At 38.6% G+C, this 16870-nt stretch overlaps 1 protein-coding gene across 3 annotated transcripts; it reads right to left on the bottom strand.

Moving 5' to 3' along the window:
* Positions 1–674: 674 nt before the first annotated feature.
* LOC117304069 (sodium/hydrogen exchanger 9B2-like) lies at positions 675–15145 on the bottom strand. Of its 3 annotated transcripts, none has more exons than XM_033788560.1 (12): positions 15087–15145; positions 13603–14289; positions 11483–11753; positions 10549–10724; positions 9590–9658; positions 8320–8432; positions 7555–7704; positions 6666–6771; positions 5456–5592; positions 3251–3328; positions 2160–2398; positions 675–1932 (listed from the first exon to the last, which is right to left on the bottom strand). In XM_033788560.1, the coding sequence occupies exons 2-11, from the start codon at positions 14237–14239 to the stop codon at positions 2162–2164; spliced, it is 1974 nt and encodes a 657-aa protein (XP_033644451.1). In that variant the 5' UTR covers positions 14240–14289; positions 15087–15145; the 3' UTR covers positions 675–1932; positions 2160–2161. The 3 variants fall into 3 exon arrangements, with proteins under 3 accessions (XP_033644451.1, XP_033644454.1, XP_033644452.1); XM_033788563.1 differs by having other exon boundaries at positions 675–1462; XM_033788561.1 differs by having other exon boundaries at positions 15092–15119.
* Between the last annotated feature and the right edge of the window lie 1725 nt (positions 15146–16870).

Below are 16870 nucleotides of genomic sequence, written 5' to 3'. Positions count from 1 at the left end.
GCCTTTAAAGTCACCTGGAAATATAATTTTTTTTCTTTCAAACATAAGAGCTTACGAACAATAAAACATTTTTTTTTAGTAATTGTTTGTCACGATTTATATGGTTAAAAAATATATAAAGTTGTTTGGGGGGCTGACTCCGCCTACCCCTTTTGTGACGTCAATCGAGGCAGACTTTGCCTGCAATGCGTATAGTAAACACACGTGCAAAGTACATGTACGTCCAAGTCGTGAGTTGGTACGTTTCAAAAAGTGTTTTTCTGCATTCAGCAGCAATACACCTGGTCGGCATTGCCGGAAAAAAACAAAAATTTTTTTTTTTGAAACGTACAAACTCACGACTTGGTCCGTACATGTACTTTGCAATTGTGTTTATTCTACGCATTACAGGCAAAGTTTGCCTCGATTGACATCACGAACAGCGCCCTCTCGGGTCGGGGTCTACTCTTAAATTTGTAAATAACATAAGAACTGATTTTTTAAAACCTTAGTTAACTGTTTTGTCACATTCCACTCATCAAAACACATATACTAGTAACAAAAGCTTTATTTTGAAAAAATACCACTTCCAGGTGACTTTAAAATCAAGTATTTCTATATAAAAATAAAGCTACAACATCTACATTTAGATTGGCAAATTCACAAGCACACCTGAACTACGACAAACGTTTTACAAAAAATAATTACCGAACATCATTTGGCATACCCTGTAAATTGCCATGCAATTGTTGTATACAAACTATTTTTAAGTTACACAATTAGTACACTGGCAAGTTGTGCATAATGTTCGACATGATGAATATAAATTACAAAATATTTTTTAACAACACTTAAATTTGATGCATGGTTCATATGTAAATTACACAACACATAAAACCAAAACGCTTAAAAAAGACATCTAATTTAGGAACAGAAAAAACCCGAAAGAAATATACACTTCTCACTAATTGCAATATATTTCAAATTTTTACCAAAATTATTGCTTTTATTAACTCCCTACGTTTCTAATTAGCAGGAACATCAGATTCACTTATTGCTGTTTTCAACCTTTCATTCTGAGCCAACCACCTCTATTTCTGATCTTTGATCTCCACCTATCCTTAAATTTCTCAACTCCAGGCCTGCAATTACAAGGAGGCAATAGCCTGTTACCCTTAATCTCAGTGTCAGTGCCGCTTCAAAAGTTACCCATTGACATTAAGATTGTCCAAACAAAGTGCCCTTTGCAAATGAAAATGGCGTTGCCCTCTCAAAGATGAAACTCCAGGCCTGCAATTATTCAAATCATATTTGTGGCTATCATCCTCTTCCTCTGCATGGGTGAGAAGGTTTAACCACCCAAACACATCCACATCAACCAGGTCCCTGCCTCCTCCAAGATAACCTTCCCCTTTCCTTGATGACTCTCCGTCTTGAAGTCAACCACCCCAGACAATGTTTACAACAAACTGTTCTTTATCATCTGTGTGGGCGACAGTGATAACATCAATCAATTCAATCACTTGTGAAACCTGACCGTACTTGCACACATGTTTAATGGCAGCTTCTGAAAAAGTGTGTATTATTGTAGTGAGACATTTCAGTGTATTGTGGCTTCTTTTTGAACCGCCACAGCACTAAAAATGGGATACTTATACATCTCTCTAAAAACTCATATCCAGCTACAACATGATTAAGGATTAGTTCAGGTTCCTCCTCAAGCCTCCTTTAATAGTTTCCTTCAGTATGAAAAGGGTAATCTTGGAGGTTGTGGTGCCTCCAGAGTACCCTCCTTGGTCCAAACCACCATTGTTATCTAGCTACAAGGAGGACGAGGTTATAGCTCTTCCCTCGTTACATCCATAGAGGAGTATGTCTTTCTAAGTTGTCGGAGGCCTTTGCCAAGATACACTCTTTCATAATTTGCCCAACACCATCAACTGTCGCTTACACCTGTCAAAGAATCACACGAAAAACCATAACATGATTTGCGCGCATACCGCCGGGCAAAACCTTTGTGTTTTGGCAGCCAGCTAGAAAGTGTATACAATCTTACTATGACTACGCAACTCTTTGCCTGGCGAAACACGACGTATATAGTGTTTTGTCAACAGAGGGCGGTTTGAATGTAAACATAGGTCACATCGTCTATACATCAATATAAGTCCTAACCCTCCTACCTCTACAGCATTGATGATGATTCTCCCTGTCCTTTAGCCTCCTTTGGTACCTCTTCCTGAATCCTTTCCTCCTCCTCCTCCTCTACACCCTCAGGAGAAACTACAGTCACTTCAGGTATGGGAAGTTTGTCTGTGTTGCCTTCTTGGGATTTCTGAAGGAGCCTCGGCCCTCCAAGAGCAATCATGATTGCACCGATGGGTGCAGTGAGAATGATGGAGAGGACTGCTAGGGTGAGGATCTACATAAGGAAGGAATGGAAATAACATTCAGAATAAGATACAAACTACCAGGCCTGGAGTTACACTCAGGCCATTGATCCAGTGGCCTTCATTGCCCCTGGTCCTGGCCTTGATGCCCCTTCAAATGTTTCCCATAGACTTTTAGATTTTCCAATGGAAGTGCCCTTTGCAAAATGAAAATGGCCTTGTCCTTTTAAAGATGAAATTCCAGGCCTGAATAACAAACCCTTTTGTAACAGGTATACAGAGCTATGTTGAATTATGAGACCCTTTGAATAGCACCTTGTAAGAGTTAAAAAGCTTCTGGTGCAAGCTGTAGCCAACATGCCAGAAACTCTGGGGCAATCTCGTTCTCTTAACCTAGGTGCACTGGGTTCTTTTTCAAGGGGTTAGAGTGGATGATGACACAAAATGCTGAAATTTGGGTCCAGATCTTAGGAGGCATGTTGAAATGATGGTATTTTAAGTATACAAGTAACTCTGGAGTTACGGATTTCAAGGAGCTTTTTGGTTTCCTTGTTGCTGGAGAAGAAATTAATGGAACTTTTTATAATTACAGCATGTTTAATTTTTAATTCTGGATCTGGATAAATAATTCTCAATTTTCTAATTAGAGCCATGATGAAGAAATATTGGTTTAGTTTTAGACAGGGGAGGAAAACCCGAGAGACTTATTTCCAGGGAAAAGCCACACCGTCAAGTAGGGACTGAAACCCCAATCCACATAGTGCCCCCGGTGGGATTTGAACCAGTGTTCCAGAGGTGGAAGGCAACGAAAGATACCAACTACGCCAACCTGACAACTATTGTTTATCCCTGAAGCAATAATGATACAAATTTGATAAAATTACCTTGATCCCATTCTGCTCTGCTACATATCCAGCGTTCTTGTTTATTGCCACCTCCCATGCCAGAGGGCCAATGGCAGCCTGTAAACATATAAGTTACAAACAAAAAACTGTCCAAATAAACTTTCTTTCACATGGTGAAATATGACAGTAAATATTTAGATGTCTCTCCCAGACCTAACAATATCTAAGGGTTGTGTGAGAACCATTATGAATCTCCCTTGAGTTGTATGTAGGTTTCTGGAAAGAACAGTGGTATGACAACTCAATGTTTCAATGCGCTGGTCATCTACAGGAGAAAGCAAGGCTGGGATGCTTGCCTTTACAAGTAAGGTAGATTCCTCTATGGTGCAAGAAGGATTTGGGAGGGGCCCTTATGCTCGGCAACAAGGGATTCAAAGTTTGAATACAATTTAGCTTTATACCTTACTACGTTATGGTCAACAACAACATTGGCTTTGACAGGTTGGATTTACGAAAAGTGACCCTTGCAAGAACATTGCCTTGTCACTTCAAAGATGAAACTCAAGGCTAGAAATGCCCTCTGATGTTTGTGAATAGTTACCAGTAAACTTTGTAACATGTATAGATACAACTAGACATAAGAATTTGTTTGATAACAAATTCGAGGTGTTCGGATTTCTGGCCTGAATTAACGAGCCATCACTTTTTAAGTTTAGTTGACTGGGGAGATAGTGAGCTATGTTGTGTGTTATTGTGAAAACAAAGTGAATAGCTATTAAATAACCTTTTTTCTAAGCGTTTTATCACGTTGTGCACCGCATTTGTAGATCTTTATAAGAGGTTTCATGTACAAAAAGAATCTTGAACGTAGCTCTTTTGGTTTTGAAGATATGATTTTTCAAATTATTTAAGGTTTATTTAACGTTTATTTAACGTAATGACGTCACCATTCCAAAAAAGTTGCGGTGCCGTCTACTCACCGAGGTTGATGTTCATGAGAAGTTTCAAGTTCATACAAGTTTCAGTTTTTCTCAAAATTGGCGGAGAACGTTCAGGCAGAAGAAGACGGAGAAATGAAGGTTTGTCATATTAAACTTCAGCTTCCGGTTTGACAGGATTTAAAGGTCAAATGGGGTCACACTTTGTGCAAAACATATAGAATTGCCAGAGAGCTCAAAATTGATGTAATGATTATTAATGTACCACGTTTCATTAATAAGATACACAATTTTGTATGTACAAACTTATACTTCCGGGTTCGACCGGAAATGAAGGTCAAATGAGGTCACACATTGTAAACATTTGTAGAATCGTCGAAGGGCCTTAAAATTAAGTTATTATATTAATACACAAAATAATATTATTCAGATACGATTTTTTATAAAACAAACTACTACTTCCGGTTTCGACCGGAAGTAAAGGTCAAATGGGGTCACACCCTGTGTAAGATTTGTTTAATACTTCATGACCTTTCATATGGTGTAAAGATCACGTATGTAGCATATCTGATTCTGGAGATATGAGTATTTTAATAAAAAACTTCAATTTAATATAATGACGTCATCGATGACGTCATCATTCCAAATTTTGTTCTTTGTCATATACACGCTTTGGTCTAAGTACGTGGTAAGTTTCAAGTCCGTACATGCTGTATTTTTTGAGATAGCAAAATAATTTTTTTTTCGACCTCGTGTACCATTTTCGTTGTGACGTAGCTATGACGTCACACATTATATTTTTAGAATGCTCTTGAGTTTAAAAAAATTTTATGCATTGGACATTTTTTCATATTTTTATTCACTTAGGCTCTAGAGCCCAAAATAACATGATTTGTTACTTTAACTTCCGGTTTCGACCGGAAGTAAAGGTCAAATGGGGTCACGTTGTGCACCGCATTTGTAGATCTTTATAAGAGGTTTTATGTAAAAAAAGAATCTTGAACGTAGCTCTTTTGGTTTTGAAGATATGATTTTTCTAATTATTTAAGGTTTATTTCACGTTTATTTAACGTAATGACGTCATCAATGACGTCACCATTCCAAAAAAGTTGCGGTGCCGTCTACTCACCGAGGTTGATGTTCATGAGAAGTTTCAAGTTCATACAAGTTTCAGTTTTTCTCAAAATTGGCGGAGAACGTTCAGGCAGAAGAAGAAGACGGAGAAAAAAACAAAAACAAAACAAAAACTTAACAATAACAATAGGTTTTCGGCTAAAAGCCGAACACCTAATTACTTGTGATTTACCTGCACAGTGGCCTTTGGGAACCAAGAGAGGGCAGCAAACACCTTTTCCTTGAGATTGAGTCCTGCTTTACAGACGACCAGCATTGTGACTGCAGTCCGTACAGCAAGGCCTATTGCCATTATAGCTATGCCAAGACCTGAGAAAATAATTGAATAAGTAATCAGTTCAGGAGATCAGGAGATGTATCTTCATGAAATCAAGGCCACCGTTGTCAGTTTTTGTCTGCACTTAATGTAAACCCTAAATAGCAACTGCTTGTTATTAGTATTTTGTTTTTAATCTGATAAAGAAATCAAGGAATCCTCTAAAGTACCTCGCACTGTAAACCACAGGCCTGAAGATACCAGTGGGAAGAAGATGCTGAGGACATCTCAGGTTTAGATGTTGAAGGAAAACCCAAACTGATTTGGACTGAAATCCGCCTTTGGGATTCGAACCAGGGTCCACACAGTTGAAAGGCAGGGAAGAAACCACTAGCCAACCTGAATACCCAATGCCAATGGTAAAATCATAGGTTGTGTGCACAACACCCAACTTTCTGCATAAGCCACCGTGACCCATGTTCGAACCAGGAACACCAGAGTGAACCCCTTCTCTTTACATTAAGTGCACTGGGCTCCTTTTCGTGCATTACACAACACACTGGACCAACAACTTAACGTCCCATCCCAAGGATACAGCAATAATGGCTACTGGTTCAACTGTCACAACTAGGACTGGCACCCACACTCTGCTGACCACAAACACCAGAGCTTGAGTTTGGTGCTCTTATTGGCTTGGCCATGACATACCATGAACCCCACAAACCCGTATGAAAGGTTATGTGATACAAGGAGTAAAAGATTTTATGGATATCATTTGATGACAATTGTAACATGGGTATGGTAATATTTGTAAATGTAACAAAAGATGTTTTAATGATCACTCTGAAAACAGATTGTGCAGAAGCCCTAGCCATAGCCACCATTACTGACACAATCTAATACATGTAGAATAGTTTCCTTTTGCGGCTCAGATATTTCTTTGAGAAACCTTCAGCCGATTTCACGAAACGCCAGGATTAATCCTAACTCGAGTTAGGACGAGTAACTCGCTAACTTTGGTTAAATGCGGCCTACGAATTTTGATACGGAACTGAACCTGTCTTTAAGTCCTAAGATTAATCCCAGGTTAGGATAAGTTTGGTGAAATGGACAGCTTGTTACTTACCCACAGTGTCATCCAGATATTCAACTGATACTGCCGCTCCTATGAGACCAAATAGGATTGGTTCAAACAACTTCCAGATTAATCCAACAACCTTTTTAACAGGTTCCTGACAGAAGAAACAATTAAGATGGGATGTAAAGTCTTTCATATTTCAGAATAGTTTGACAGATGTAAGAGTTGGTTTTTTGAGGACATTTTTATCTGACCTTAAAGATGAGTTTCTGTTGTGAAGTAAGAAGAGTGTTTGGTTGCAACTTTGTGGTAGATTGTTTTAACATTATATGATCACTGGTATCAGTGGTAAAAAAAAAAACATTAGACACAACTCTGTTAAAATCGGAGACCTAATTTGCTTATTGATCAGGTGAAAAATGGTTACCAACTTTAGTAATTTTTCAAGCCAGATTTAAAGCTAACTGGACTCGAGTCAACCTTTGGTCTCATCTCTGCAACTGATAATCAGTGGGTGTAGAATCCAAATTTAAAGTTTGATGGCTCACATTTGTACCCTTAAATGCTGCACAAATTTGACAAACAGGAGCCCCTTCTCAGGTAAAATGTTGTTTGAATAAATATGTAAACCTTTTCCAAAACTCCATAGTGATATGACACTCAAAATGCTTTATAATTGGTATATATACAAACAAAACGACCAGTAGCTGAAAGGGTCAAATACATCTTAACATATCAACAATCTCACATTAAAAGGCAATAATTTAGTGTAAAAAGTACAACATTAAAAAAAAAAAACCTTCATAAAAATGTTAACATTTGAGCAATTATACTGCATAAAGCTGCTGCACTTCTATAGCCAAGTAAATGTTTATTGCCAAAACTTTTAAGAGTGATTATCGAATGTATCCCTCTCTTTAAATACAGTTAGGTTTACCTTTCCTCTACCCCAGCCCTGGGCAGCTACAAAAGCTAGAATGAGGCAGCCTAGAGCACCAGCCCCTGTGAAGTCCGCCTTGGCACCACCGAACAATAATAACAAACCTCCACCACAGACCAGTAAAGTACGCTTCCACATCAAGGATTTCTGTCATTAAAAGTATAGTGAAATTGTGCAAACGTGATACTTAATCATGAAAGACAAATTGAAAGCAAACAAGTAAATAGTGCTGAACAAAACTATGGCCCTTTTCGAAACCATGGCTTCGCTTTAGATTCAACTCAGGCTAGATTGAATACGCGCTCTGGGCTTCAGACAAGAGGACGGAGCCTGAAGCCAAGGTTTCAAAAAGGGCGTATGAGTTCTTGCAAGATTAGATAAAGTTTATTTAAATAAGGTTTTAGGAATATTTATGTGGTCTTCTTTTTGGTCTTACAAAAGCTCTTGTGTGAAATGATGTACTGAGAAATGAAAAATAACTGTAAATACAAATTGAGCTTTAACAAACACAGTTGAAACAATTAACTACACATGTATCTTTAACACACTTTGAACAATGTGTATTTCTCGCCTTAGGGTGAAGAAACACCTAGCATTTTCAAGTTTTAGCTATTCTTGGTTCATATGCCTACATATATAAATACACCTATAAAGTTGTCACTTCCAGCAAGTATGACTTTATGGAGAATGTCTAATTGAGTTTACACACTTCTCATGGATGTAGAGCCCTATACACACCACTCAATACAAGTTAGTAAATACCTGGTCTTTGTCTGGAAAATACCAGAGGAACACGCCCCCAACACACCCAAAGACCACACCCAGCAGTAGCTCTATGGGTGCACGGAAGATGTTAAACACCAACATACCCGTATCTGAGAACAAATTAAAGTTGCAAGAGTTTGTGTCACTGAAGTTCATATTAACATCCTACGTACCTTTGGAATTATTACCTAAAAGTTTGCAATTAACTAATCCATGAAAACAAAAGCCCATAATACATACAGTAAGGTTCATGGTTTGAAGCTTTTTGAAATTCCAATACAGAACTCCATTAGTGGTAGTATTTCGGGAAAGCAGTCAAGTGCACCAAGCTCAAGTTGTAGTGTTGTGAAAGTGTGGGTTCAGGTCCCAGTAAAGGCGCTTGTGTCCTTGAGCAAGACACTGCATCATAATTTCCTCCAGTGCCCCAGTTCATTGCCTTCATGCCCCTTGATTTGTTACAATAGAAATTTACAACTTCATTGAAGTGCCCTTTAGCAAGGAGAAAATGCCTTGGTGCCGTTGCCCCTGAGCATCAGGCCTGATCGCATGCATTTGTGGATGGCGTTTGCCAACCAATGGTGTCTGTAAGCATGCATGAATAATTAGCATATTTCTTAGGAGGGGCCAACTCTTGCTATTGTACATCAATCTTGGTATGCTCACATTTCTGAGAATAATAGATGTCGGACAAAAATAGTATGACTAAAGCGAGGACTGAACCAATGACCACCGGATACTGCACCAGTGCTCTACCAACTGACTGAGATATCTAGCCCTATGTTAGAGTTTCTTTAAAGGCAGTGGACACTATTGGCAATTGTCAAAGACTAGCCTTCACAGTTGCTGTATCTTAAAGACACTGGCCACTATTGGTAATTGTCAAAGACTAGCCTTCACAGTTGGTGTATCTCAACATATGCATAAAATAACAAACCTGTGAAAATTTGAGCTCAATCGGTCATCGAACTTGCGAGATAATAATGAAAGAAAAATAACCCTTGTCACACGAAGTTGTGTGCGTTTAGATGGTTTGATTTCGAGTTCTCAAGTTTAGAATTTGAGGTCTCGAAATCAAGCATAAGAAAGCACACAACTTCATGTGACAAGGGTGTTTTTTCTTTCATTATTATCTCGCAACTTCGATGACCGATTGAGCTCAAATTTTCACAGGTTTGTTATTTTGTGCATATATGTTGAGATACATTAAGTGAGAAGACTGGTCTTTGACAATTACCAATAGTGTCTACTGTCTTTAAAAAGATCTTACCATCATTGCTGCTATCCATGGGTATATTTGTGCTGTTGTCTTGTCCTTCATTGTCAATGTCTATATAACCTACAGGTAAAACCAATAGTAGTAACATCTAGTCACAAACACTCACAAATTTGCAAATACAATACATGTATTGTGTAGTTTTAAGAAGCCATTTGAGACTTAAATTTGATTTGTTAGGTTTGGTACAATGACTTGCTTAATCACAATGTACCGCCTAAATTTGAATTCCTCAGACTATAGAGACAGTTGCTGTGTGAAACGGTTCTGGTTTGTATAGCAGATGAGCAAACCCAGGTACCATTGTGACATACACATTCATTCAGAATTGTGTTTGGGTGTACACCATCTCTTTTCCAACAACGTAAAAGCTTACCATGAGACATAGTAACTGTTTCTACAATCTCCTGACCATGACTAGAGCAAGCTCGTCGAAACGTTGAGACCAATGAGAGACCTCACTCCGCGGTAGCGCAGTTAATAACGATCCTATAGGCTAAAGTAGTCCCAGCCATTTTTCTATACCTTCCGCCCAGGTAGTAGTTAAAAAGCAGCCGTTGATTTCACAAAACTCGTCCTAACTTAAGATTAAACTTAGGACGAGTCCCAACCCTGCACTGTAGCATGCAGACCTTAAGATTAATCCCAAGTTAGGACGAGTTACTCTTCCTAACTCAAGATAAGACGAGTCCTAACTCTTTGTGAAATCGACGGCCGGATAGTTCTTTTCAGAACTGAGATGTCTCCCGCACACTCCGATAAATCTACTCTGCGGTAGTAGAATATAGAAAGCCAGTTCTTTAAAGAACAAACTCTACCTAGCAAGTAGATACACACATGGTGTTACTGCAAACCAAATACTTGTTTCTATAGTCATTCAATAATTGTCCATCCATTGTCACCACAGAGCCAACCAAGCAAACATACACTCCCATATCTCAATGTCAACTTACCACCAGAGAACGCAATACCAAGTGGAATTCCAAACGCTGCTATTGCAAACACATTCTCACAGCTTGCCGAGGCTACAATCAATGTTGGGATACCCTTACTGATCCCATATCCTTTCTCTTGTAACTCCAGGACAGATGGCACAACGACGGCTGGAGAAACAGCCGCTATGACAAACCTGGAAGAGAGACAAAAAAGTTTTAATTAAATTAAGTTTTATAACAAAAAACATTTATTTTCCGTAACCTTAACCATCCACCAATCGATGAAAGCCAAGAATATTTTGTTTGAATCTGTTGCCTACAGTAAACTAATCATGCTTTATATGGGATCAGAGATTATATACCACGGAAATTTGAGCCAACAGTTCGTATGTCCATTTTGGACTTTGTTTATGGAAGGAATCAAGATTAAGGGCTGGGTACTTTCATCGTCATAGTTTTTAAACTTAAAAGTTGTACAGACACGTTAGACCGCGTTCCCACTGGATCCACGATTGCGAGATCTGGATCCCGCAACAAGATTAGTTGCAGGCGTGAAGTCGCAGTCGCGTTCCCACTTGAGTATGATCGCGCATTGATCCCCCTTTTTGGGAACAGAAGTGGGTTCAAAAGAACACTGGTTTGCTTGCAAATTGCGGGGTCTGATCGCCCTTTGCGTTCCCACACGACTTTTGATCGCCCATTAATCCACAAGGGCGATCAGATCCCGCTTTAATCCTACTCCCGAAGAGGACAAAAATTGCACGGTCAGATCTTGATGGCCCTCGCGTTCCCACAAAACCTGTTTTTTGTTGATTGCCCTTTGATCATCCTTTCGAAATTGGGAGATCAAATCGGGGTCCAGTAGGAAGGGGGTCTTAGAAAACCTATGATAGTCTTCTTTCAAGTAAACTTTTAACATGAGTTCCAACCAGATAAAAGCGCTAATGCTTACCCAAGCATAAATGCCCAATCCCAGCCAAAACCCAGCAATAGATGCGCAGCCACAGCGACTGTCACTGCTTCCATTATACATGGCACCAGTGCCAGACGAGCACACACTAGACTGAGTTTACGAAGAGCTCCAGCGTCTATTCCGAGACCTGCCTTGATCAAGATAACAGCTAAGGCAATATTGCGTAGTGCTGAGGCCCAGCCAGGATCAATGTCATCAGCAATTTGTATACGAGAAACATTCTTGAGCATGAAGCCAACTATGAGCATACCTAAATAAAAAATAAGGGAAGGAGAAAAGAACTTTAAAGCAATCGGTAAATAGTATTGTCCAAAGGCCCACACTTCGTGTATCAAACTTATATACAAAATAACAAACCTGTGAAAATTTAGGCTCAATCGGTCATCAGAGTCATGAGAAAATAACGGAAAATTACACTCTTGTTTCCGCAAGATTCGCCGTGTCATGACATGTGTTTAAATAAATCTGTGATTCTCAATATCGAGAATTGATATTTGTTTTTAATATTTTCTCAAAAAGTAATAATAGTATATAATGGAATACTATTTCAAGGGAAGTCTTTCACCAATACCTTCTGTAAACCCTGTAAGTTATTTGTAAATCTGTGAACTTGGAATTTTTGTTCTGTTCAGAAAGTTTCCAATGGCTTTAATTTGACAATACCAAATAATAATATCAAACCCCCTGTTCATTACAAGCCAGGGCTGATACTTGCCTTGGTGCCCTTGAAATGCTCACAGTAGACATTTCCATTTTCCTCATAGGGTACCAAGGAGAAAAAATGCCTTGGTGCCCATGCCCTTTCAAGGACAAAGCCTGATAAGCAAACCTCCTCTACAGGTACCTTCATGGTATGTCAGGCTTTTTACTTGGACCCTGGGAAAAATGGGGAATGTGCAAGGCCTGACCTATTTGTACATTTAAAGCTTTGATAGACTTTCAGACTATTTAGCAACAAAATTCCTTTTTTTTCTGAGGGTTAAAAATTTGCCTGGTATGAAAGCACAAGGTCTCCCATTGGTTGTACCATACCATCTATACAACATTTTGCTGGCAGTGTATACCACATCTCATCCGAATCGCTTCACTGGTTGTTCCACATGAGATATTCTGGGAGCCTTTCCCTCATGGGAGCCTTTCCCTAATGTAAACATATTGTACTGCTGTAAAACTCCCTACCTGTATCTTGCTTTTCACCTTTTTACAATCTTCATTAAACCAAAAATTATGGGGCAGGTTTAACTTTAAAGTGACCTTTTTTACACCTGTCATGTTATAGACACTCGACACTATTGGTAACTGCCAAAGACCAGTCTTCTCACTTGGTGTATCTCAACATACATGCGTAAAATAACAAACCTGTGAAAATTTGAGCTCAATCGGTCATCAAAGTTGCGAGATGATAATGAAAGAAAAACACCCTTGTCACACAAAGTTGTGTCAGTTTTCAGATGCTTGATTTCGGAAACTCAAATTCTAATTCTGAGGTCTTGAAATCAAATTCGTGGAAAATTACTTCTTTCTCGAAAACTACCTCAATTCAGAGGGAGCTGTTTCTCACAATGGTTTATACTATCAACCGCTCCCCATTACTCGTCACCAAGTAAGGTTTTATGCTAATAATTATTTTGAATAATTACCAATAGTGTCCACCGTAACATTCTAATGAACCTTTTTTATCAGGTAAAAGCCTTCATTCAGAATTATTTCTTAAACTTAAAACATGAGGCTATGGTGGGAAGTCCCCCGGCGGTGACAGTGAAATAGGTTATTGCCTTTGTGCCCTAGTAGAATTTCCAGCAGAAATGATGCCCTTTACTGAGATAAAACCGCCTTGCCTTTAATAATTTACAGACTGTAAAAGTCTGGTTTACAGCCATACACTGCAACTTGTCAGAAAAGAGGAAAGTTCCAGGCACAGCAAGAATTTGAAATGTGTTTAACATTTTGTACTGACACAGCTGAGAGACCTAAAGAACAAGGAAATCAGCTAAAAGGTTGCATGGCTGGGTTTGTTTGAATGCATTCCAAGTAATTGTTGAAAACTTTGTAAAACAAACTCTTTCAAGAAGAGGGAGTAAAAACATTTATTTGTTTACCTAACAAAGCTGGTAGATGAAAGAACTCAACGATCATCCCGCCGATAGCAGCAACCACCACAAGAATATAAAGGGCAAAAAGGTTCCCTCCTGGCAACGACTCCGCCCCTGTGATGGACCAAAGTATCGCCCACAACAGCAGTAAAATCACCATAATAAGAACCACCCTAGCAAGAACTCCGTGGGGCGGGCACATGCAGGCGTATTTCACACTCGCTCGTCTGGACGGATACTCAGACAAGGGATTGTATTTGGTGAGGCACGGCCTCCACCCCATTTTACACCGTTCACGGAGTCCAACACAGCATTTATTGTCTTTTTCCTGCGTGGGTTTAACCGGAATGTGATTTGGATAGGAATTATTGTCAATGTTGATGACGGTGAAACTGCCATGTTCGTTTATTCCCATCGGCAGGCCATGCCAGGGCGCATTCTCTTCACTGTCACTCATGGTATCATCTGCTCTATTCTCCTCCAAGGGAATGCTGGTGTCTGGTGAGATGATGCCAGTTGCATTCTGAGTTTGGTCAAAGGAGCTCTTCTCGTTCCGGAGGTCGGAGTAATCTTCAACATTGGTGACTTCAAGGTCGGATCGTTTTGCCGTCTTGTAGGATTTGGACACAATGTTGCCTCCCATGATTACTGTGGTCTGTTTCGCATTCCCTTTCAATATCCTTCCTGAGATAGCTACAAAAATGAAAAGAAGAAAAAAAATTGTCAAGAGCTGTTTCTTTTTTCAATAGGACCACAAACATTTGATGTTATAGATGAATTGCAATGCGTCACCAACCACCATATTTGATGCATTAACAACGCAAATGTGCAAACGTGTAGGTGCTACGCATAGCCTTGCACGCATGCACATTAAATCATCAATTATGGCAGTTGATGACACATATTGCTTGGAAAGTTTGATTGAAAATGTTTGAGACTGGAGGATTTGTGTTTTAAAAACAATACAATACTATGGTCAAAACAATACAATGCACAAAATCATTGACCCTGCTGTAGGCCTACATGTATCATGTACAAAAAAAGGGAAATTTTCTTTTGCCTTTTGAGTTTTAGTTTAGTTTTACACCACACAAAAGCCGATCAAAAAAACATGGGAGACAACTGTTAAAAGTTAAAAAGCATTGGATATTGCTCTGGCATGTTTTTGGAATTCCTAATTTCTCATGATCGTGCGACCAGATGTGGTTACAGTGGATCATTCATGGTTGTCTTGTTTTGACTTCCCTCCCACCCCCTACATGCTATGCATCGCACTAAAATCTACTACATTAGTGTCAACACACAACACACAACAATTTAACATGTACAATGCAATTGCAATGCGTCGAATCCCCTCACCACCTGCCAATTTGTTTGTTTTCTTAAAAAATCAGAAGAACATTTTCAAGAGTGGAAGTGCCACAGTTTCGTCTCTACCATTCACCCAAGAACAATAACACACTGAATAGCGAGGAAAAGTCAAATCTTACCTTACCCGGTAGGCTTCGACTGATTGATCGTGCATGCAGCAGACAGCAGTCCAACAACATTATATGCATGAACCGTGGGTGAAAAATCACAATACAACAATCGCAAGGCCGTGTTTTTTGAATAGCGCCCTCTTTTGGTAGATATCTAATCACTTTTTTGAAGCAAGTTGTGGTGTTTGGTTTTTGTTGGGATTGTAATCAAACTTTGTGGTGTGATTGATGGGACATTTTGTAAACTGGTTCCCAAGTTTTTTATCAGACACAAATACGTGATTTTTTTTTTTTTTTTATAGAAACAAAACTAAAACTTTGATGTGCTGATTTTCCCTTGGCAAGTACATAGGCCTACCCGGGGTCATTATTTATCTCTACATTTGTACACACTTTGTGCACACTATTTGGCCGACAAAATTTGACCCTCATCATATTTCTGTAAAGGTCACACAACAAACAATTCATCAAACATCACATTGAGACAGTCAAGTGATTAGACTGCATGACTTGCAATCACAAGGTTGTAGGTTTGAATCCCCCAGCTAACCCCTGATTTCACAATGAATTGAATAAATATTGTTGTTTAGTTACTGAATCAAAATTTCTTGATTTGTGCAGTTCATAATAATAGACGTTAAACCAATGCTTGTATGAGAGAGATTGGCTGTTGCCAGCTTGCTGTTTATATTCCTTTGTGGGAGTTTGCCGAGTTCCATTAATGGGAAGATCATTCGAACAAACAAACAAACAAACAAACAATTAGTTCTCTTCAGACAGTCTGAGGGGAAAAAAAGACACTTTTATGCATTCAAAAGTTAAAATATATTCAATGTTTTTTATTTGCAATTGTATTATATCAACCTCTCATGAGGCTAAGCAGATGTTTCTTTTCATCAATGACATGATGAAATCTAACACCACATGACTCAATAAGAAACAATGACATTTTATTGATCACATTTCATTTATAGGGAGTGTGTGTAAACTAGTGGTTTGTACACAATTTCGGGGAATGAAGCCGTACATAAATTCATTTGAAGTTTGCAGACATAATTATTGCCTTATTTTGTATTGCTTTCGTACAACAGGCTACTAAATAATGCCAACAAAAATTCATTATTACGGATTCCTGGATGTAAATATGCTCATGGCTAAGTCAGTTTTTAAAACTTATGTTGAAATTTATATACATAATATTATGAATACAAGGGTTTGTTTTATGCATGTAGAGTTGTTATATACCGCCCTCGTTGCTTAGTTTCTAACTCCAATCCAAGATGTCAGATCAGTGATAATAAACAAAACATGAAACATACAGATCAGTCTGTCCAGTGTCTCAGTGGTTAAGCCTAAACACCACAATGCCTGCAAAATATGCACTACGTTCGTTCCAATGTATTGATTCTATATCACAGAGAAATGAATAACTGGCAGAAGTACAGATTTGCCAGCTTTTGCATAGGTTTTTGTACACAAACACATGCGCCCATAATGGCTTAACACACAGGGCAATTAAGCTCTTTTTAATCAAACTTATTACCGGGTATACATTGTATGCTGCTGTGACCATACAAATGAAGGTAGGGATACTGCAACATCACTAAGTATGGCAGCTTTTTGTGATGCTCCAAAAATCATATCTGAAGATAATAATATACCATTGATGAATTAATTAATGTTAAACTAAAACAAACTCTAGCCTTCAACTGATGGCACATTTTAATAATTAAACATTAAGTTAAAATTGTTGCATTGTATTAGTGAATGTACAAATGATTTAAGCAAAAAAT

Source organism: Asterias rubens, chromosome 20, assembly GCF_902459465.1.
Source record: "Asterias rubens chromosome 20, eAstRub1.3, whole genome shotgun sequence".
Classification (NCBI taxonomy): domain Eukaryota; kingdom Metazoa; phylum Echinodermata; class Asteroidea; order Forcipulatida; family Asteriidae; genus Asterias; species Asterias rubens.
Note: the sequence above shows the minus strand (reverse complement) of the source record. Positions and strands in the feature narration are given on the sequence as shown.

Coding starts and splice junctions, on each gene's coding strand:
- LOC117304069 (XM_033788560.1), bottom strand. CDS start 14,239: ATGGGAGGCAACATTGTGTCCAAATCCTACAAGACGGCAAAACGATCC. Junction 10,725..11,482: donor GATTGGGCATTTATGCTTGG/GTAAGCATTAGC, acceptor TCTCTCTTCCAG/GTTTGTCATAGCGGCTGTTT. Junction 9,659..10,548: donor TGGTATTGCGTTCTCTGGTG/GTAAGTTGACAT, acceptor TTTTACCTGTAG/GTTATATAGACATTGACAAT.